The sequence below is a fragment of the Vipera berus genome, assembly GCF_964194415.1.
Source record: "Vipera berus genome assembly, chromosome: W".
NCBI lineage: Eukaryota > Metazoa > Chordata > Lepidosauria > Squamata > Viperidae > Vipera > Vipera berus.
In genome coordinates this window covers 57,947,082-57,968,934 of record NC_138210.1, presented here as the reverse complement: position 1 = coordinate 57,968,934, position 21,853 = coordinate 57,947,082, and the positions used below count along the sequence as shown (strand labels likewise).

At 42.8% G+C, this 21,853-nt stretch overlaps 1 protein-coding gene across 1 annotated transcript; it reads right to left on the bottom strand.

Moving 5' to 3' along the window:
- Window positions 1-3,965: 3,965 nt before the first annotated feature.
- On the bottom strand, window positions 3,966-15,330 carry LOC308676315 (sulfotransferase 1C2-like; the record flags this gene model as incomplete). Its single annotated transcript, XM_081342128.1, has 12 exons — window positions 3,966-4,078; window positions 4,454-4,634; window positions 5,971-6,065; window positions 6,303-6,429; window positions 7,563-7,660; window positions 7,748-7,876; window positions 7,995-8,148; window positions 13,300-13,394; window positions 13,667-13,793; window positions 14,751-14,848; window positions 14,936-15,064; window positions 15,183-15,330. The coding sequence occupies 12 exons, from the start codon at window positions 15,328-15,330 to the stop codon at window positions 3,966-3,968; spliced, it is 1,494 nt and encodes a 497-aa protein (XP_081198254.1).
- Window positions 15,331-21,853: the final 6,523 nt, after the last annotated feature.

The following is a 21,853-nucleotide window of genomic DNA, read 5'->3' as shown; positions in this document are numbered from 1 at the left end:
GTCACCATCCTCAGACAGACGGAGCTTCTGAAAGACTTAATAATATACTTGAACAATATCTGAGGTGCTTTATTAATTTTCAGCAGTCCGACTGGACGGACCTACTGCCTTTCGCAGAAGTAGTGTATAATAATGCAGTCCACTCAAGCACAGGTTACACTCCTTTTCAAGTAGCTACAGGCCAGAGTTTCAACCCAATACCAGAACTAACCCCAAAAGAACCGGTTATCCCTGATCTGAAGGAATGGATTGCTCAATTACAAAATACATGGCCAATCATTAGGAAAGCGTTGGAAGATGCCAGAAAAGCATACAAGACACAGGCAGACAAAAAAAGAACCGATCCCACACCATTTAGGGTAGGAGAGATGGTATATTTATCCACAAAATACCTGAAATCACTCCAACCCTGTAAAAAACTAGGACCAAAATATATTGGACCCTTTCCAATTAAAAGAATCATAAACCCAGTAACAGTTGAATTAGAACTACCCAAAAATCTTAGACGAATACACCCAACCTTCCACTGCAGTCTATTAAAGAGAGAACAACAATCACCACTACGAGCAAAAATCCCACCACCACCACCCCCCATCATGGTGAAAGGAGAACAACATTTTGAAGTGAAAGAAATCTTAGATTCCAGAAAACACCATGGAACGATACAATATTTAGTGGCATGGAAACACCTCCCCTCCTCAGAAAATGAGTGGGTTAACAAACTCCATGTTAAAGCACCTACGTTGCTTAAGAGGTTTCATACAGAATATCCGAACAAACCAGGCTAACATTTATATGTTTTCTTTCCCCACAGATGGACTCATCTTTTTTCTGAAAGGAGAGCTGAATGTCAGAATCCATTTATATCACATTTCATAAATGTATAGGTAGAACAATGTGCTTATTCTGGGGATTCTGCCATCTCTCCAAAGGGGGGGGGAGAGGATAGACTTAAGGCGATCTTCAAACAACAGAGGAATGGTTGAACTGGGGGAGGGAGGGGGAGACACACATCTGGATCGCATCTTCATTTACAACTGAAAAAGGAAGAAGCAATAACAATAAAACCAAGGAGAGTTTCCCTTTCCCACGGAAGGGCCTGACACCTAAGCAAATGATGAGAGCCTGACCAAATGGATGAGGGGAGGGGCTGAAATGGGAATGCTTTATATGGGATTGAAATGTAACTTTGTTAGATTCCGTCTTGTATTGCCACAATCGATTCCATCCTAGTAAACATTTTCCTTTTGGACTAAACTTGCATCCAAGAGTTCTTATTTCCTAAGATGTGGATTGAGGTGGGTCCTGACACTAAGTGATAACCCAACATAGCATATCCTTCTCTCCGTGCCCCAATCAAATATCTCTTGGGAGAAATTTGCAACAAATGGCCAATATTCACAAATCTTGCCAAATTAATCTCCAATTATGCCTCACCTTTGGCCCTGGTAACTGTACAGGTAGTCCTCATTTAACAACCACGTATTCAGTAACCTTTCAAAGTTACTACAACATGGAAAGAGTGGTACTTATGACCATCCTTAAAGGCCCTCCATCCCCATGGTCATGTGATCACAATCTGATTGATTGGCAAGCAGCTTGTACCTACAACAGTTCCAATGTTCTAGAGTCTATCAGAGCTTTTATTTTGGCTGCTTCAGGCATAGGGGAAGCTAACATAGTCACTGTCTTAAGTATGGGTGGAAGGGGTCCACTTACCAATGGTTCTCCCTCTGAGCTGTCTTCCGAGTTGTCCACCATCCCTGCGGTGCAGGCCGGAGTCCAATCCCAGTTCCTGGCAGGAATTGTGGACTCTACAGCCTCTGTCCCCTTCATGGAAGATTCTTTTGTGTTGCCTTGGGGCTTCCCCGGCTTCTTGGAGGATGATGCCTCTGGTTTTCGTGGGGGGGCTTTTGAACGACATTCTGCAGCACGGTGGCCCTCTCTCCCGCAGTTGAAGCAACCCGTTGATTTTTTGGCTGTGGCTGGTGGTTTTTTCCCCTCGCGTGTTTGCTCGGGTGGCAGGCGGCCCCATGGTTTTCCTCTGCGGTGTCTCTTCAGTAGGTCTATTTCCACTTCCTCCGCCAGGATGTACCAGTCGTCGAGATGGGGTGGGTCTCCTCGAGGCAGGCAAGCGTCATACAGGTCGTAGTTTAGACCATCTTTGAAGTGGCTGAGGAGGATGTCTTCTGGCCAGTTCAGCTTGCTGGCAATGGCTCGGAATTCTTGGGTATAATCAGCCACTGCTCGCCTGCCCTGCCTCACCGTTTTGATTCTCTCCCGGGCCTTACGGTCAGCCAAAGGATGCTCGAACCGCCGCCTCAAAGATGACATGAATCGGTTGAAGTCGTCAAGTTCTGGGGCGTTGGAGTCATGCAAGTTCACCACCCAGTCTGCACAATTCGGATGCGTGTTTTGTCACTGGGGATGTCCCGTCCGTACTCTTCCATGTAGCTGAGGACTTGGGTTAAGAAAAATCCCAGTCGTGATGGCTCCCCCTTGAATTTGACTTCCAGGGGCGGGAGTCTTTGGCTGGAGCGTTGTCTGCGCCGTGGCCGGTATCGCTCCTCATCCTGGTCCCCGTCTGTGGTTCTGGGGTGATTGGGTACTGCTGAGGCAGCAATTCCTGTTCCATTGGACAGCCCCGGGGTTTCGGGTGCTGGATCCCCTCCGTTACCTTTCCAGTTGCATCCCCAGGTGCTGCCTCGGTTGCGATTTTCAGCTCTCTCCTCCCTCAGTGAGCTCAGGGTTGCTTTCATCAGATCAATGGCCTTTTCCAGGATCCACTCCTCCTCACTGGTGTGCAGGGAACTCTCCATCTCTTGCCTCCATTCTGGTTGGTGGTTACTCCGCCTCAGGGTCACTTCTCCCGAAGCCTTTTCCCACTCACTTTTCCTTCCAACACCCATCGACCACCGGGGTTTTCGGTCGTACTGCTCCACCGCTTCTTCCCCGGGGGAATATGCCGCTTCAGCTTCCCATCGTCTCTGGGATTCCATTTGGGGGGAAAGACTCCCCCTCCATGGGGCTTCCCTCCTCTCTTGCTTCGTCGCCAGACATTGTATTTGTTGCAAAGTCCCCCGGTAAGGTTTTCCCTTCCAGGTTGACTCTTATAGCAGATTCCGTCTACTGTCAGGACCCACCTCAATCCACATCTTAGGAAATAAGAACTCTTGGATGCAAGTTTAGTCCAAAAGGAAAATGTTTACTAGGATGGAATCGATTGTGGCAATACAAGACGGAATCTAACAAAGTTACATTTCAATCCCATATAAAGCATTCCCATTTCAGCCCCTCCCCTCATCCATTTGGTCAGGCTCTCATCATTTGCTTAGGTGTCAGGCCCTTCCATGGGAAAGGGAAACTCTCCTTGGTTTTATTGTTATTGCTTCTTCCTTTTTCAGCTGTAAATGAAGATGCGATCCAGATGTGTGTCTCCCCCTCCCTCCCCCAGTTCAACCATTCCCCTGTTGTTTGAAGATCGCCTTAAGTCTATCCTCTCCCCCCCCCCTTCGGAGAGATGGCAGAATCCCCAGAATAAGCACATTGTTCTACCTATACATTTATGAAATGTGATATAAATGGATTCTGACACTTAGACCTTTGGCCATCTTTATTCCCTTACTCCTCTTTTTCCTGCACAATCCACAGGTTGAATTTATGTGAGGATAAAATTCGTATTATGTCGGCTTCTCTGAGATTTTTGGAAAAAGGACAACCTGCAAAGGTTATTCAGATAAAATGCATTCATTGTTTATCTCATCATCAGAGAGAGTGAGTCTGAGGCTAGGTCTCTTTCAACCCCTGTTAGGGCAATTCCATCCCAAGGGAAAGGCTTATAAAATAGCAAGCCCACCCATCACAAAAGGACTTTCTCCATTGCTTGCAAATGTGCGGTTATTTCTTTAACTCCAATAGAAATCAACGGATAAAAAAGTCTTGCTTGAAGATATGGTGAAGTGTGTTTATAACTCTGTGTGGAATTTCAAGCCACTGTTGCCTAGTTGTTGAATGCAGATTTCATCCAGCTGTTCACTTTGAGCCACTGTGAAGTGTTCCTTCCAGTTCCCTACGGTGCCTAGAGATGAGTAAAACAATTTAGACAAAGACAAGAAAAAAACCTCAACAGTCTGGATTTCCAGCAGTTTTTCTTCAAGCCCCGTGGTTCTCACTCTTGGCCATGTTGACATGTGCAGACCTCTGGGATTTGTAGTCCACACATCTCAATATGACCAAGGCTGAGAAACAATCTTCTGATTCAACAGGTTTCAGAACTCTTTCTCAACCAGTTTGGCTGCTAAGAAGTCCTTCTGCTTTTGTCAACTTTTTCTAGTTACTTTGGAAAATATTCTGGGCAGCAATACAATATTTCCTCAGTTTTCCAACCGCTCAGCACAATCCCACACAACTCGCTTTCCCTCAGATGCAGTTAGAAATTTGTTACTCTCCCCACCTTTTCTCATAAAGGGTGACACAGTTTGGTCCATCAAAAATGAAGGCATGTTGCTGTGATTAGCCATTGGGTTGTCTTTCATGTTCTCAAACGTGGTGTGCCGCACAATCTTATCCAGGACTGGTTCTGAAAGCTCTATATTTAGGAACTCAGCCACTTTTTGGATTTCCCGAGTTGGGTTCTGTGGAGGGAAAGGAACAGTAGACAAGAAGTGTAGCGAATTAGGTTGTGAGAATCCAGTTTTATCTTATAGACAGTCTCACTGAGGAAGACATGTTTCTGTGTGCTCTTCACACCCCGTGATTTGTTGACATAAATAGGAGCCTTTAGTTGATCAATTCCACTGATTTAGTTTTTCCCAAGATAACTCATGTTCACATGGACCAATTAATAAGGCATTCAGATTTTCTATGACTTGTGATAGACTATAATAAAGCAGTGGATATAAGAGAATGAGGAAAAACAAATAACAGAGAGTAGATGCACCTTTTCCCTTTGAAATCCCAATCTGTTTAGCAAGCTATATTCATCTTTTAAAATTGTGATTGTATGGAATCCCAGAGTTCTGCGAGCAATGGCAATTGAACAAAAAAACAACAACAATTTTTTGAACTTTGCACGCCAAACAATGAGAGTACACTGAGTGCCGTGAATTTTTAGACACCACGACTCTGATGCCAATCTTTCCCTGTATGGTTGGTCTGTGTATGTATTTTGTGCCTAACAGGTCTGTATTTAAACTTGATCATAATCTATAGTAGTGATGGCAAACACAGACCGAGTGCCCAAACCGCAACCCAAAACCCACTTATTTATCAAAAGTGCCAGGGCTGCATTAGCATTGTGGTGCCCTGGGGGAGGGGGGAGGGAGGCACCTCTGAGTGCCGCCTCTGGCATGCAAAAACTGGGGGCGCAAAAATGGGTACCATGCTGCAAGATGCAAAAACGGCCGCCACCACACTGTGGGGTGCAGATACAAGGCACTGCACCACGCAAGAATGCGGCAAGGCTAGTGAGTATCATGCAGGCACTCACCCTGCCCCATTTGTAGCGCATGCGTGCTCGTGGCCCGGTGCACACATGCACGCATGTAAAATGCTTCCCTTCCCTTTTCTTCCAATGGTTGGTGACCTCTGTTCTACCACCTCTACTCGAGCTTGTTAGTTGGCTGCTTCATCTCCTTTGTGCTAGGTGGGGCTCCTGCTCCAGGCTGATGGACCTGCTGCTGCTGGCGGGTGGTGTGTGTGTGTGTCAACAGAGAGGGCTCTGAGTGCCGTCTCTGGCACGTGTGCCATAGTTTCGCCACCACTGATCTATAGGATTTGATTTTCAAAACGTTGCATAAAATTGTCCTATATTTTTCCCCCTAAAAAAATCACTACTAAAAATATTAGCAGAAAAAAATGTGAACCTTATTTGGTGAACATTAATAGTCAGAAGTCCTAAGGTTCTCTTTTGTGGAAAATACTACCTGAGCATGTCTGTAGGTATACTGTAAGTGTTTGAGAGGTGCTTACCTCTTTTATATCTTCATAAAAGAGGTAAAGAATTGGATGATGGTCTTTTGCCTCCCACCAACCACGAACATGGTCAAACCATGAGCCATAAAAAACTGCAAAGAAAAATTCAGATTAAAAATGAGGACATGATATATAGCATGCAAATTTGCTTCAGCCGTTTCCCCCAATTATAAATCTAGAAAATAATTTAGCATGGGATTTTCCTGTCTTTTTATCTTCTTTTTTCCAGATTCTGGTCACTCTTCACCATGTGTGTTATCAACATCACCTGCTCCCCTAAAACGTGCAGGTAAGAAGCTTTGTTCTCTACATAAATAGCCTCTACTTACCTTTCCCAGCAATGAAATTCTGCAGAAAATCTTCCCACTTTCCCGGATCTTCAATCATTTTAAGCATGCGATGGAAATAGAAGTAGGAGACAGCACAATCCTTGGCATTTCTGGCCACATAAATGATCTGTGGAAAAAAAAACTTATGGAAAACATAAGTTGATGGAAACTCAACTTATGGGAACTACGTGATGTGTCCAGGCCATTGGTGAAGCCCAATGAGTTCCCAGATTTCTGTTGCTTGTTACAGACAAAATACAAGTATTCTAACAATGAGGGGGCTTGTCGCTCTCTAAGTTCTCTGTTTTCTTACAGACATTTCATTACCCAAATTAGGTAACATCATTAAGAAGTATTGTAACAGTCAAGGAAAAAAAGGAAAATGCCCTCATTCAGCTGCCACCTTATGCTTGCTTGTGCTTTGCCGCTATGTGGTGAGAGACTGCTATGAACTGTGGGGAGAGGGAACAAAGGGGGGAATACTTGGGGAAACGAAAGTAAACATTGTGCCTCCTCCAGACACTGCCTCAAGGTCTCTCAACTGGAAGTAGGAGGGGCCGCATACCAAGCTGTGTTTGGACCCACCATTATGGAAACATCTTGCTTGAATCTGATTAGTTACACCAGGGTGGACAGTGAGAGACACTTAAGGGAGGGAAAATAGAATTTAAGGATTTTGGTGCATGATTCTCAGTTCTGGCTTTGCAATACTGCAGTACACTTGATCTTTAATAAACTATACTTTTTTCAACAAATGGAGCTAAGGATCATTTCTATTTAGAGGTTTAAGTTGTGGCAGGTTCGACAGTGTTGTAGAACAGAACCCCCGGCAATGTAAATTCATTCCAAGATCAAACATGCATCAGATTAAATTCTGAGTCTGCTTAAGCTCGGCGACATAATCTTCTCCAAATTAAATGTTTACGAGAGAAGCAGAACATTTAGGAATTTTGGGCTGTTCAAACGTAGTTAATTTCTGTTTCCTTGAGCCATTCTTCAGATGCAGTCATCACCTATTACCATATTGTGCTGAATGGGGATGATGAGCACTGTAGTCCCACAAGTACCAAATTGGAAAACATACATTTTGTTCTCCCCAGAACAAATGCTTACATTGAGGGGATTCTGAAAAAGTGGAATGCCTGGGCTGTAAGGTAGGAAAACATTACATAATGAAACCCTACACCTTGCTGAACATTGATACATGAGTAGAGAGCTCCAAATCTTTGAATACCAGCCCCACCCCCCAATAAATCTAACCTTGCAATTTTGTTCCAAGAAGGAAGTTGGCAGGAGTTGAACTGGGAGATGACATTTGAGGGTTCGCGGGGAAGGCATTGCCAATGCCAATTCCAAGCCTGCAATATCAGGGGAGACAATCAGCCACACACTGCAGAATACAGTTTTTAATTCTACCGTTTTCCTTCTGTCCCTGTGGGTCTCACCTGAAGGGATTGGCTTTGGAAGGAAAAGTTCTATGTAAGGGATCCGCTCATTAATGGGTGCCCGGGCACATTTCTGTGCATCTCCTCTATGCTGGACCATGTCCACAATTTCCTGTATCCACGTGGTCCCTACCAGGAAGGAAGGAGAAAAGGTACAGGGAATAGAGAGTTCAGCTGGTTGTCCTGTCTATCCACATTTCATGGTTATCCATAACTCTACCAACAACTCTCTTGGGCTCCTCTTTACCTGCTTTGGGATAAGTGCAGAGAAGAAGGTCATCAGGCCGAGCTTGAAAATCACTTATTAGGTTCCAATTCTCTGCCATTTCGCTGAGCATTGGGATTCCCTCCAATTCCACCAGTTTGGAGTACTTGTTTGACTTGGCTTCCAAGGTTTCCATCTCAGATTTGAGGTCCATCCACAACACAGCAGAAGAGATTTTATTGTACGGTACTTCTTAGTCACCTCTGCTTCCTTTAACAGAGTTGCCACAATGTACAGTACAATGTCAGATCCAGTTGCTTTTTCACTGCTGTAATGGACTTTCAGCTTTCCTTCTGCTCCTCCCTCTTAACAAACTGCGTAAATTGGGATCTGGGTGGAGCATATCTGTTGAGGCCAATTTGGAAATACTTCTAAGTTTGGGGTAGATATTTCTCATATGTGAAAACTGGACAAACAGCTTGTATCTCCTTTTCAACTGAATGAGTGAATTGTACACATAAAATAATTTTGTGCAAAAGTTGCTGTGCAAGACTTCTGATTTCCACACCACAGCTTTTAATTGTGCAAAGCATGAAGACGTGAACTGTATTTAATTTAAACATATGAGCATAAGCACTGCTCTGCAGGATCAAACCCCTGGCCTATCTAATCGAGCAGCCTGTTCTCATGGCGACCAACCAGCTGTGCAAGGAAACCCACTAGTCTCCCAGCAGATGGCCTTCAGACAAGATTACTGTAATAATCTCCCATTTGAATGAAGTACGCAGTATATAAAATAAAAATTAATGTCGGTTCTGATCTCATGTCATCGTCTGTTGGTGTACGGCTGCTACCATGTCCTTCTGTGGCCCAGAAGCAACCTAACATCAACATTAATTTATCTCTTGCATATTTGGGAAGGTGAGGAGATTTGGCATTTCTCTCAGGCTAGTTTAGCTGTTGGAATTGCTCACAAGATTGGAAGCTCTGTGTGTGTGTGTGTGTGTGTTTCTGTGTTTCACAGCCACATGAGTTGAATGAATTTATTCCTAGATATAGATTTGCAGGACTGGCGTCTTAAAAATAGCTATCCTCTCAGTGCACACATATTTGAAATGTTGGGTAGCGTTGGATAGATTATATTTTTCCTTGTTGCTAAGGATGGCTTCAAGCGGGAATGAGGCAAGGAGCCCAATAATCTTCCCTCCTTTCTCTATTTTTGAAAGCAGAACCAGCCTTTTATGTTAAGGCCCTGCTCACTTTCCCAAACTCCAAACTCACGCATTCTAGGGCTGCAGAGTGATTTCACTCCCCCCCCCCCCCCGCTGATCTGAGCAGCAGAAGCATTTTCAAAACTTCTGGAGCTCACATCCATGGCCATGAGGTGATTTTATGATGCTCCAGCAGCCCAATCTGGGCGTCGGAGGCCTGTAAAATGCCTCTGCTGCCCAGATCTAGGGCTGCAGAGCAATTTTGCTTCCCCCCCCAGCTGATTTGGGCAGCAGAAGCATTTTGCAGGCCTCCAAAGCCGGGATCGGGCTGCTGGAGCATTGCAAAATCGCCCCACGGCCATCGCTGCGAGGTCCAGAGGCTTCAAAAACACTTCTGCTGCCCAGATCGGCTGTGGGGGGGGGAGCGAAAGTGCTCTGCAGCTGTAGATCTGGGCGGCAGAGAGAAAGAGAGATTGAGCCAGCAGGGAAGCAAAAGTGTGGGGAAAGGAAAGCACTGCAAAGTAAGCAAACTTACAAAAAGGGAATTTCTCTGTCTCTCTCACACACTGTCTTCCCCCACCCCCTTTAATATCAGTGAGGCTCCTCCAATGGACCATGACCCAGCATTTGCCCCGGTCCCATCCCCCCTCCAGCAGAGACCCTCAGATTTGCCCCAGTCCTGCCCAGGTGCGAAAAAGTGCCCCTGACACAAGTGATGTTGAGCTGGCCACGCCCACACAGTAGGCCACGCCCATGCCAGATTAATAAGATGAGAGTTCCGGCACCTTTTTTTTAAGAAAAAAAAAGCACTGATAAATTGTATCACCAATGGGCAACCTTATTATAAACAGTTTAAGGGAAGTGGTTGAAGCAACAGGCATCATGTCGCCCCCCCAATCCTTCCTTTTCTTTTCACCAGCATCTTTCCTTAGCTGGTGGTGTCTGAGGTTTGTTTTTGGGGGGGAGGGGGGTTGGAGGGGGTGAGATCTTTGAGTCAGTGTTAATTCATGGCAACTGACTGGATAGATTCCTGTAGTTTTCTTGGCAAGAATTTCAGAAGCAGTTTGCCATTGCCTGCTTCCTGGGGTAAGAGAAAGTGACTGGCCCAGCGCCACCCAGCTGGCTTTGTGAGCACTTAAAAATCGGTCTCCCGGTTTTGGGCGTGGGTGCTACACCAAACCACCTCTCTTACTTTAGCTGTATTGGATGAGAAAGCAAGCGAGAGAAGCAGGCTGTGAAACACAGAATGCACGCGCGCGCACACACACACACACACACACACACCAGCTGCCAAATGAACCTTGGTCTACCTCTGCAGAGACAACTTCAGCACCTTGTCGAGGCCGTGGGGGTTTGTCATGCTGCAAGTTTGCTCAGCGTCTGCTAAGGGCTGGCCGATAGCAGAGGGAGCGGTAGCCTTGCCATGTGCTCCTCACCGGCCTGCTCCCATGCAAACTCTCGCTGACAGTGCTGAACCGGCAGTCACCATCAGATGCCCGCCTTCCCAAACTCCAAATTCACGTGTCCTACTTTTCTCGCTCGCCTTCTCCAACTCCAAGCTCGCGTGTCCTAGTTTGGAGTTTGGGAAGATGAGCGAGGAAAGTAGGACAGACGAGTTTGGAGGGAGTAGCATAGCTTGTGCAAAAGGACTGTGTGTGTGTGTGTGTGTGTGTGTGTGTGTGTGTGTGTGTGTGTAAAAAGGTGCCGGAACGCCGTTCTGAGCGTTCTATGAGAAAAAAGGCCCTGCAATTTATAGCTGTCAGTGATAAAATTCTGAATCCCATGTTGAGTTGCTTTCCTTCTCTCAACTTAGACCAGACAAATGTTTGCTCCAAACGTTCAGCAGGCTTTTTGGGGATTCTATACATACTGCTTTCCAGGCTTAAGAGGAAATTCCAAAATGGGACTCTATTAGGAAAAAGAAGTGAAAGCAACTGGATTTAGGGAATATAGGAACCTCCTCAACCTTAGCAACTTTAAGACATGTGGCTGAGGAATTCTGGAAGCTGAGGTTCACACATCTTAAAGCTGCCAAGGATGAGAAACCCTGGTCTAATTGATGGAATCTTGGGGGGCAGACCAGATGCTAGGTAGAGCTGTTTTTCATTTCTCTTTTCCATCACTTTTTACATTCGTTTCCTTTTTTTTTTAAATCGGACTTTGAGGAGGAGAAACCTGCATCCTGTGTATTGATGGAAATCCTGAAGGAGGAAGTCTTTAGATCCTCTTGCTCTCGAGAAATATGGGGAGACTTTGCTATCATTTTTCATCATGACTGTGGAACATTGGAACTGTTGTAGGTACAAGCTGCTTGCCAATCAATCAGATTGTGATCACATGACCATGGGGATGGAGGGCCTTTAAGGGTGGTCATAAGTACCACTCTTTCCATGTTGTAGTAACTTTGAAAGGTTACTGAATACGTGGTTGTTAAATGAGGACTACCTGTACAGTTACCAGGGCCAAAGGTGAGGCATAATTGGAGATTAATTTGGCGAGATTTCTGAATATTGGCCATTTGTTGCAAATTTCTCCCAAGAGACATCTGATTGGGGCAAGGAGAGAAGGATATGCTATGTTGGGTTATCACTTAGACCTTTGGCCATCTTTATTCCCTTACTCCTCTTTTTCCTGCACAATCCACAGGTTGAATTTATGTGAGGATAAAATTCGTATTATGTCGGCTTCTCTGAGATTTTTGGAAAAAGGACAACCTGCAAAGGTTATTCAAATAAAATGAATTCATTGTTTATCTCATCATCAGAGAGAGTGATTCTGAGGCTAGGTCTCTTTCAACCCCTATTAGGGCAATTCCATCCCAAGGCTTATAAGAGAAAGGCTTATAAAATAGCAAGCCCACCCATCACAAAAGGACTTTCTGCCATTGCTTGCAAATGTGCGGTTATTTCTTTAACTCAAGTAGAAATCAGCCAATGAAAAAGACTTGCTTGAAGGCATCGTGAAGTCTGTTTCTAACTCTGTGCGGAATTTCAACCCGCTGTTGCCTAGTTGTTGAATGCAGATTTCATCCAGCTGTTGGCTTTGAGCCACTGTGAAGTTTTCCTTCCAGTCCCCTACCATGCCTAGAGATGGGTAAAACATAGGGAGAAATATTAAAAAAAATCTCAGTGGTCTGGATTACATCATTTTTTCCTCACTCCTGTGCTTTTCAGTCTTGGCTATATTAAAATGGAAATTTTAGAGACCACTGGGAGTTGAAGTCCACTCATCTTAACATGGCCAGGCTTGAGAAACACCCAACAGGTTACAGCACTCCTTCTCAACCAGTTTGACTTCTAAGAAGTCTTTCCACGTTCCAGTAATTCTCTAATTTCCAGGATATTTTTATCTATACAATGGCAAGAAGTCATTTTATTTTTCTTCCTCAGATTATTTCATTGGCCACAAATAGGTTGGTGAGAGGACCAGTGCTGGATATACTGCAAACTAAATACATCTCCATGGAGGGCTGAAACAACCACAGCAAAAACTCAAGAATTTGTATCAGATTGGTTCTTTGAAATCTTCCATACAAGGAGAGAATGGGAGATCACCAACACAGGCGCTAGACAGCTGCTCCTTAATTTTTTTTTAAACATTTGTATTATTGTCTTTTATTGTTGTTAGCTGCCCTGAGTCCTTCGGGAGATAGGGCAGCATATAAGTCCCCAAAATAAATAAATAAATTGAATGCTAGGAGATGAAGGGAATCATCAATTACATAACTGCAGTGGATCCCTTTAAAGAACAGTGTTGTTTCTAATCACTTTCGGAAATTGCTTATCTAACCACCTTAAACCTCTTACAGATCTTTGAAACCACAAGTTTTAAAAGCTAAAAATCTCCATTGGGGAAGCTGTATTTGCTTAAAAACCACATGATTTGCCTATGATGGCACATTTGCTTAACATTCACCATAAAAGTTGCTATAAAATCGGGTCAAAGTTCACTTACAGCCACAATGACTAACAATGGAAATTTCTATCCTAATTGTGGTTGTAAGTCAAGGTCCACCTGTAAAAAATATATGTGAATCTTATTTGATAAACACTAGTAGTAAAAAATCCTAAGGTTCTCTTTCATGGAAAATATCACCTGAGTATGCCTATATGTATAAGTGTATGAGAGATGCTTACCTCTTTTATATCTTCATAAAAGAGGTACAAAATTGAATGATGGCCTTTAGCCTCCCACCAACCGCGAACATGGTCAAACCACGACCCATAACAAACTGCAAAGAGAAACTTAAATTAGAAAATGATGTATAGTATCCAAATCTGCTTCAGCCACTTTTGTAAAAGTAAATCTAGAAAAAAAATAGCAGCGGTTTTTCCCCGTTTTTTTTTCTTTCTAAAAATCCTGATCACTCCTCACCATGTGTGTTGTTAACCAGAAAGTTGCCTCCTGTATCAGGAAACTCAATGAAAGGGTAATCAGCATCACCTACACCCATAAAACATGCAGGCAAGAAGCCTTTTCTTTACACAAATAGCCTCTTCTTACCTTTCCCAGTAATAAAATTCTCCAGAAAATCTCCCCACTTTCCTGGATCTGGAAGTATTTTATTCATGCGATGGAAATGAAAGAAGGAGACAGCACAGTCCTTAGCATTTCTGGCCACATAAATGATCTGTGAAAATAAAATGTATGGGGAACATATGCTGAAGGAAGTTCAACTTATGGGAACTATTTGATGTGTCCAGGCCATTGTTGAACCTCCTTCCAGATAGTAATTGACAGAGTTTATGTAGAATATCTCCTGAGCCAACAAGGAGAATGCACAGAAGAAGTGGTACTGAGAGTAGCCAGGTTTTGCACAGCAACCACACTGATACACTGAGGCGTGTAAAAAGGAAAAAAAACTTTACTTTTAGGAGTAGCACAAGTCAAGAATAAACAGTCCAGGTCATACACGGGTACAGAGAAAGTATCAACAGTTCAAGAGGTATCCAATACAAGTCATCTTACCAGTCCAAAAGTCAAAAACACAGTTCTTCGGGTTTAGCAAACAGTAGCAAAACCACAATCAACAATAATCAGCAAGCAATGTAACAGAGTAACTAACACAGAGAGAAAGAAGCTATGTCTCTAGCTCCCTCTTATGGCCATTGAAAGAACACAGCGTTGGCCAATCATTACACATTTAAAGGGATACAATACATTACAAATCATAGCTTTTATATTGCCAACCCAAACAGTTAGGCTGTAATCATATGACTAACATTAATCAAATCTAATTCTACTTAATTTTTCAAGATCAGTCAAAGTTGATTAGGTGCTGTAACCTCACCTAAATCTGATCAAGTGGAAAGCAAAATTTAGTGTAGAAGTTTCAGGCTTTTCCTTCTTGATTGCTGAAACTTTTCTTTCTTGACTGGATCCTCTATGATTATTTTTTGTATTTTTGTATTTAATTAGCTGTATTAATGCTCGTCTATCAAATACTTGCATGTCTACTTAGAAATTAGACACACTGTAGGTTAGGAAAGTATTACAGAATGAAACTCTATGCCTTGATGAACACCGATACACTGAGTAAAGAGCTCCAAATCTTTGAATAAACCCCCCACCCCCCGATAATTCTAACCTTGCAATTTTGCTCCCAGAAGGAAGTTGGCAGGAGTTGAACTGGGAGATGAGATTTGAGGGTTCGCGGGGAAGGCATTGCCAATGCCAGTTCAAAGCCTGCAATATCAGGGGAGACAATCAGCCATACACTGCAGAGTACAGTTTTTAATTTTACCATTTTCCCTCCGTGCCTGTGGGTCTCACCTGAAGGGATGGGCTTTGGAGGGAAAAGTTCTATGTAGGGGCTCCGCTCGTAAATGGGTGCCCGGGCACATTTCTGTGCATCTCCTCTATGCTGGACCATGTCCACAATTTCCTGTATCCACGTGGTCCCTACCAGGAAGGAAGGAGAAAAGGTACAGGAAATAGAGAGTTCAGCTGGTTGTCCTGTCTATCCACATTTCATGGTTATCCATAGCTCTACCAACAACTCTCTTGGGCTCCTCTTTACCTGCTTTGGGATAAGTGCAGAGAAGAAGGTCATCAGGCTGAGCTTGAAAACCACTTATTAGGTTCCAATTCTCTACCATTTCGCTGAGCATTGGGATTCCCTCCAATTCCACCAGTTTGGGGCGCTTGATAGCATTCAAGGTTTCCATCTCGGATTTGAGGCCCATCCACAACACAGCAAAGGAGATATTATTGTATGGTACTTCTTGGTCACCTCTGCCAGGGCTCTCCTTCCTCTCTCACGGTTGTCACAACATACAATGTCAGATCCAGTTGCTTTTTCATTCCTGCTATGGATTTTCAGCTTTCCTTCTGCTCCTCCCTCTTAACAAAGTGCCTAAATCCATCCACTGATATGGGTGGAGCACATCTGTTGAGGCAGAATTGGAAATACTTGTACGTTTCAGGTAGATATTTCTCATATGTGTAAACTGGGCATTCAGCTTCTATTGTTTTTTTCAGCAGAATTAATGGAATGTACATATATAATACAATTTTGTGGAATAGTTGCTGATCAAGACCTCAGATTTCCACACCAGATGTCTTAACCATGCAAAGCAAAAGTAAGGCATCCAGAAGACATGAGTGGAAAGTTATGATACAAACTGTATTTAATCTGAACAGAAGCTGTGCTCTGCTGGATGAAACCCCTGGCCTCTCTAGCCCAACAGTCTGTTCTTACCGTGGCCAACCAGTTGGGCAAAAGAAAAAAAGAAAAAAGAAAAAAGATGTTGATTTGATTATGTGAACTAGGTGTTAGTTGCAAAGTTGTGTCCTACCAATTGCGACCCCATGGACAACGTTCCTCCAGGCCTTCCTGTCCTCTACCATCTTCTGGAGTCCATTTAGGCTCACGTCTACTGCTTCTGTGACTCCATCCAGCCACCTCATTCTCTGTCGTCCCCTTCTTCTATTGCCCTCAATCTTTCCCAGCATTAGGCTCTTCTCCAGTGAGTCCTTCCTTCTCATTAGGTGGCCAAAGTATTTGAGTTTCAACTTCAGGATCTGGCCTTCTAAAGAGCAGTCAGGGTTGATCTCCTCTAAGACTGACCGGTTTGATCGCCTTGCAGTCCAAGGGACTCGCAGGAGTCTTCTCCAGCACCATAGTTCAAAGGCCTCAATTGTTTGGCGCTCAGCCTTTTTTATGGTCCAGCTTTCACTGCCATACATTGCAAACTAGAGGCATCTTCAAAGAGGCAATTGGGTACAAAAAAGTTAAGATGGTGGATGTGACTGAGGGATCAAAGCTCTGCCCCTTTTTACATATGCAATTCAATGGTGATGACCTATAAAGCCCTAAATGGCTTGGGTCCGGGATATCTGAGGGAACACCTGCTGCCGGCATCAAGCTCCCTTCGTCCTGTGCGCTCCCACAGGGAGGGTCTTCTCAGGGTACCGCCGGTAAAAGATTGCCGGTGGACAATACCCAGGGGGAGGGCCTTCTCTGTGGGTGCGCTGGCCCTTTGGAACCAGCTACCTGTAGAGCTTAGGACTGCCCCTGACCTCCGCTCATTCCGCCAGGACCTGAAGACCTGGCTCTTCGAGCTTTCTGGCCTGGACTGAGAATATTAGCTGGGGTTTTAATTGTATCTTAATTGTTATTGGGGTTTTTAGTTTCAAGGTTAGTTTAATTATTTTAATTGTTTTTAATCTATGTAATTTGTTGTACTGTTTTAAAAAACCTTGTGAACCGCCCTGAGTCCTACGGGAGAAGGGCGGTATATAAGTTTAATAAAATAAAATAAAATAAATAAATCACTAGTCTTCCAGCAGATAGAGAAAAACTAAAGAAAAACTTTAAAAAGAAAGTGAATTTTTTAAAAAAAGCAAAAAACACATATTATTCCCCCTAGTTAAACAGTGAAAAGTCTATTGCAAAAATAATAGCTTTCCTCCTTGCAAAGCAGGTCCAAAATTTATACGCTTGTACGTCTATATGCAACTCAGCTGACCTGTCATACATTAAAGGTAAAGGTAAAGGTAAAGGGTGATTTATGTTAAATAAAAAACCATGCAGAGTAGACTTTCTACAAGTAAATTACAATAACACACTGTTAACAGAGTTCTTTGAATTTTAACTTCATTGTTGCTTATCCTGTTAACTATTTTTTTTCATATATGTAATGTATGACAGAGTAACAGAGTGAGCGCCTGTTACTCGTCCCAGCTTGCTAGTGCTAGTCGTTTCCGACTCTAGGGGCCGGTGCTCATCTCCGTTTCAAAGCCGAAGAGCCAGCGCTTGTCCGAGGACATCTCCGTGGTCATGTGGCCGGCATGACTAGACGCCAAAGGCGCACGGAACGCTGTTACCTTCCCACCGGAGTGGTCCCTATTTTTCTACTTGCATTTTTATGTGCTTTCGAACTGCTAGGTTGGCAGAAGCTGGGACGAGTAACAGGCGCTCACTCTGTTACTCTGTCATACATTACATATATGAAAACAAATAGTTAACAGGATAAGCAACAATGAAGTTAAAATTCAAAGAACTCTGTTAACAGTGTGTTATTGTAATTTACTTGTAGAAAGTCTACTCTGCATGGTTTTTTATTTAACATAAATCACCCTGATCATTACCTTTGAGTCCAAGGTCAAATGCTCTTGTTTGGTCCTTAATAATAAAACTTTTCCTTAGGTTTTTAACTGGGAAAAATGTAGTGTTAGTTATGATTTTATCCCATTACTTTTTGGAATATAATCATTGACAGGCTTTTTTAGGGACAAATATGATCCTAGAGCAGACATGTCAAACACAAGGCCCGGGGGCCAGATCCGGCCCGCAAAGTGGTTTCATGTGGCCCACAAAGCCATCCTGGAAACAGTGAGGGAACGGCCCCACTGCCTTGGCCTTGGCCCAGAGACCCTCCTTCTGCCAGAGACCCTCAGATCTGTCCCACTCCTGCCCAGGCCCCCATGGGCACCCTTAATGCGAACGATGTAGAGTTGGCCATGCCCACCCAGTAGGCCATACGCACCCTAGCCACGCCCACCCAGTAGGCCATGCCCACCCAGGCCATACCCACCCGGCCCCCTGAGGGCAACCGCAATGCTGATGCGGCCCTCAATGAAATTGAGTTTGACACCCCTGTCCTAGAGCCTAGAAATCACCTAACATAGACCTTAATATATCTCTTGCAGATCTGCCCCACCTTATTTATTTGGAGATGGGCTGAAAGGCTATATGCTACCTTTGTCATACATTTAGCCTAGTATTTAAGTGTCAGAAAGTTGTTGTGAAATTGTTATGTTAATTGAGTGCAGGAATAAATCCATGCTAGATTTTTAAAAATATTTTGGAAGTAGTTTGATGGTATATTCTTCCTAGGGCTAGGAGAAAGTGACTGGTGTCAAATTGTCCAACTGGGTTTGTGTCTAAGGGAGAGCTAGAACTCCTGGGCTCCTGGCATCATCTTTAATCACTACACAAAATTACTGCCCTGCAGAATTCTTATCCAATACAGCTGAAGAAAGAGAGGCAGTTTGATGTAGCAGTTAAAGCATCCACGCCAAAAACCGGGAGACTGAGTTTTAGGTCCTTACAAAGCCAGCTGGGTGGCTTTGGGCCAGTCACTTTCTCTTACCCCAGGAAGCAGGAAATGGCAAATTCTTGCCAAGAAAACTGCAGGAAACTGTCCACTCAGTTGTCATGAATTAACACTCAAAGAACACCCCTCCCTCCAGAAAAAATCCCCACACCCCACCAGCTAAAGAAAGATGTTGGTGAAAAGAAAAAGAAGGATTGGGGGCAACATGATACAGTGTTCAGGGGCTGCCACAAAGAAGAGGGAGTCAAGCTATTCTCCAAAGTAACTGAAGGCAGGACACGAAGCAATGGATGAAAACTAATCAAGGAGAAAACCAACTTAGAACTAAGGAGAAATTTCCTGACAGTTAGAACAATCAGTGGAATGACTGGCCTCCAGAAGTTATAGGTGATACCACACTGGAGATTGGACAGCCATTTGTCTGAAATGGTATGGGGTTTCCTGCTTGAGCAGCAGGCGGGACTAGAAAACCTCCAAAGACCCTTCCAATTCTGTTATTTTGTTATGCTGGGGAAGTGTGATATGTGCGCACCAACATGTCACCATGAACTGTTGAGCCGAAACAAAGAAAGTAAATAAGAAAAGCATGTGGTGGTTATTTGTTACTGCGTAGAGTTAACTTGTTAAAGTTCTTCAAACATTCTCTTAAGTTATCAAGGCAAACACACTTGCAAATATCATAAAATACTTCTATTTTCTACACCACGCAAAGCAAAAGTAAGGCATCCGGAAGATACTAGTGGAAAGTTATCATATGAAGTGTATTTAATTTGAATATAAGAACATAAGCAGTCCTCTGCTGGATGAAGCCTCTGGCCTCTCTAGTTCACACCCTGGTCAACCAGTTGGGCAAGGTAGCCTCCCAGCCGATGGCTTTCAGAAAGGACTAATAACTATTCCTCTCCCATCTGTATGAAGTATGCAGTACATAAAATGAAATTTAATATTGGCTCTCTTTTTTTTGGTCAACAATTTTATTCAAGGAAGTTAAAGACAAAATCCAAAAGAAAACAATTAAACAAAATTAAACAAAATCATTGGAAAAAAAGGTGAATTAAAACAAGGACAAAAATACACATTCCTCCTAGTTAAACACAGACAAATCTATTGCAACAATAATAGCTTCTTCCCCCCTTGCAAACAGGTTTAAAATCTATAAGCTTCTACATCTATTTGCAAACCCTTTGACCAGTCATACATTACATATACGAAAGAAAAAAATAGTTAATAGGTTAAGGAGCAGCAAAGTTCAAAGCGCTCTGTTAAACTGTTATTGTAATTTATTTGTAGAAAGTCTACACGTTTTTTTATTTACCACAAATTGCCAAAATCATTATCTTTGAATCCATGGTCAAATGTTCTTGTTTGGTTCTTAATAATGAAACATTTTCTTTGGTTTTTAATTGGGAAAAAATAATGTTGGTTCTGATCTTATACTGTTACTTTTTTTTTTATTGAAAAGTTTTATCATACATTTTATCTTTAACAAACCCCCCTACCCCTCCCCTATCCCTCCCTCCTTACCCCTCCCCCCTCCCCCCCCCGACTTCCCAGAGCTAAGTACAAGGTATAAAAAACAAAAAAAAAAAAGAATCATAAACGACCATATGTTAACAACCGTAAACTCTAAAATCTATCACTCTCTAGCTCATATAGGATAACTACAAACACTATTAATATAAAATATATAAAAAAGAGAAAAAAAAAGAGAAAAGAAGGAAAGACTTAATCAAATGCTACATGAAACTTTTTAGTCCCATATTTGTTCTGGATATACTCAATCCATTTTCTCCACTCCATAATATAGCGTTCTTGCGAATGATCTTTCAAATAGGCCGATATCTTTGCCATCTCTGCCAGGTCAGAAACCTTTAAAGTCCATTCTTCTATAGTCGGCAGTTCCTCCTTCTTCCAATACTGACCTATTAAGAGTCTTGCTGCCGTAATTAAATTCAACATCAACTTAGTGTCCACAACTGTTGCATCTGTAATTATTCCCAACAAAAAAAGTTGCGGACAAAACTTTATCCTCTGTTTAAAAATCTTCTGCATGTTCCACCAGACTTTTATCCAAAAAGCCTTAACCTTTTTACAAGTCCACCATATGTGAAAATATGTTGCGTCTTCGTCACCGCACCTCCAACATTTAGGCTGATAATTCGGATACATACTTGCAAGCTTTTTAGGATCTAAATGCCATCTATAAAACATTTTATAAAAATTCTCTCTTAGATTTTGAGCTTGTGTAAATTTTACGTTCCTCACCCAAATCCTTTCCCACGTATCCATTGTAACAACTTCTTGGATATTTTGGGCCCATTTAATCATACAATCTTTAACAAGCTCTGTTTCTGAGTCAATTTCTATCAATGCAAGATATATCCGTTTGATATGTGCTGGACCCTGATTTCTAATTTGCTTTATCAAATTTTCATCAGTCATTGTAAAACCAATTTTCTGGTCTTCTTTCCACCTGGCCCGTAGCTGAGTATATTGAAACCAATTTTGAACAACCTTCTCTTCTCGCAAGAGGCTATATGATTTCAAACTCCAAACATTTCTTTCCAAGCTCAGAATCTCCTTGTACGTAGTCACATCATGTTTGAAACCAGCATGTATATTTTCTATTGCGTGTTTTGGAATTGCCCACAGTGGTATTTTACAATCTAGCTTATGTCTATACTTCTTCCAAACTCTCAACAATGCCTGTCTTAGAATATGCACTCTAAACACATTGTCTACCTTCTTATCATACAACAAATATGCATGCCAGCCAAACAACAAATCGTGGCCTTCAAGATTTAATAATCTCTCTTGTGTCAAATTAATCCAATCACTTATTCCTACTAATGCAGCAGCTTCATAGTATAGTTTAAGATTGGGCATTTTAAGACCACCTCTCTCACGAGTATCCTGCATAATCTTAAGTTTAACTCGTGGCCTTTTCCCTGCCCAAACAAATTTATTGATACCTCGCTGCCATTCCTCCAAATTAGAATCTTTCTTAAGAATCGGTATCATTTGAAATAAAAATAGAAATTTAGGCAGGACGTTCATTTTCACTGCTGCGATCCGTCCCAACAAGGACAATTGCAATTTTTCCCAACTCTCCAATTCTTTTTGAATATTC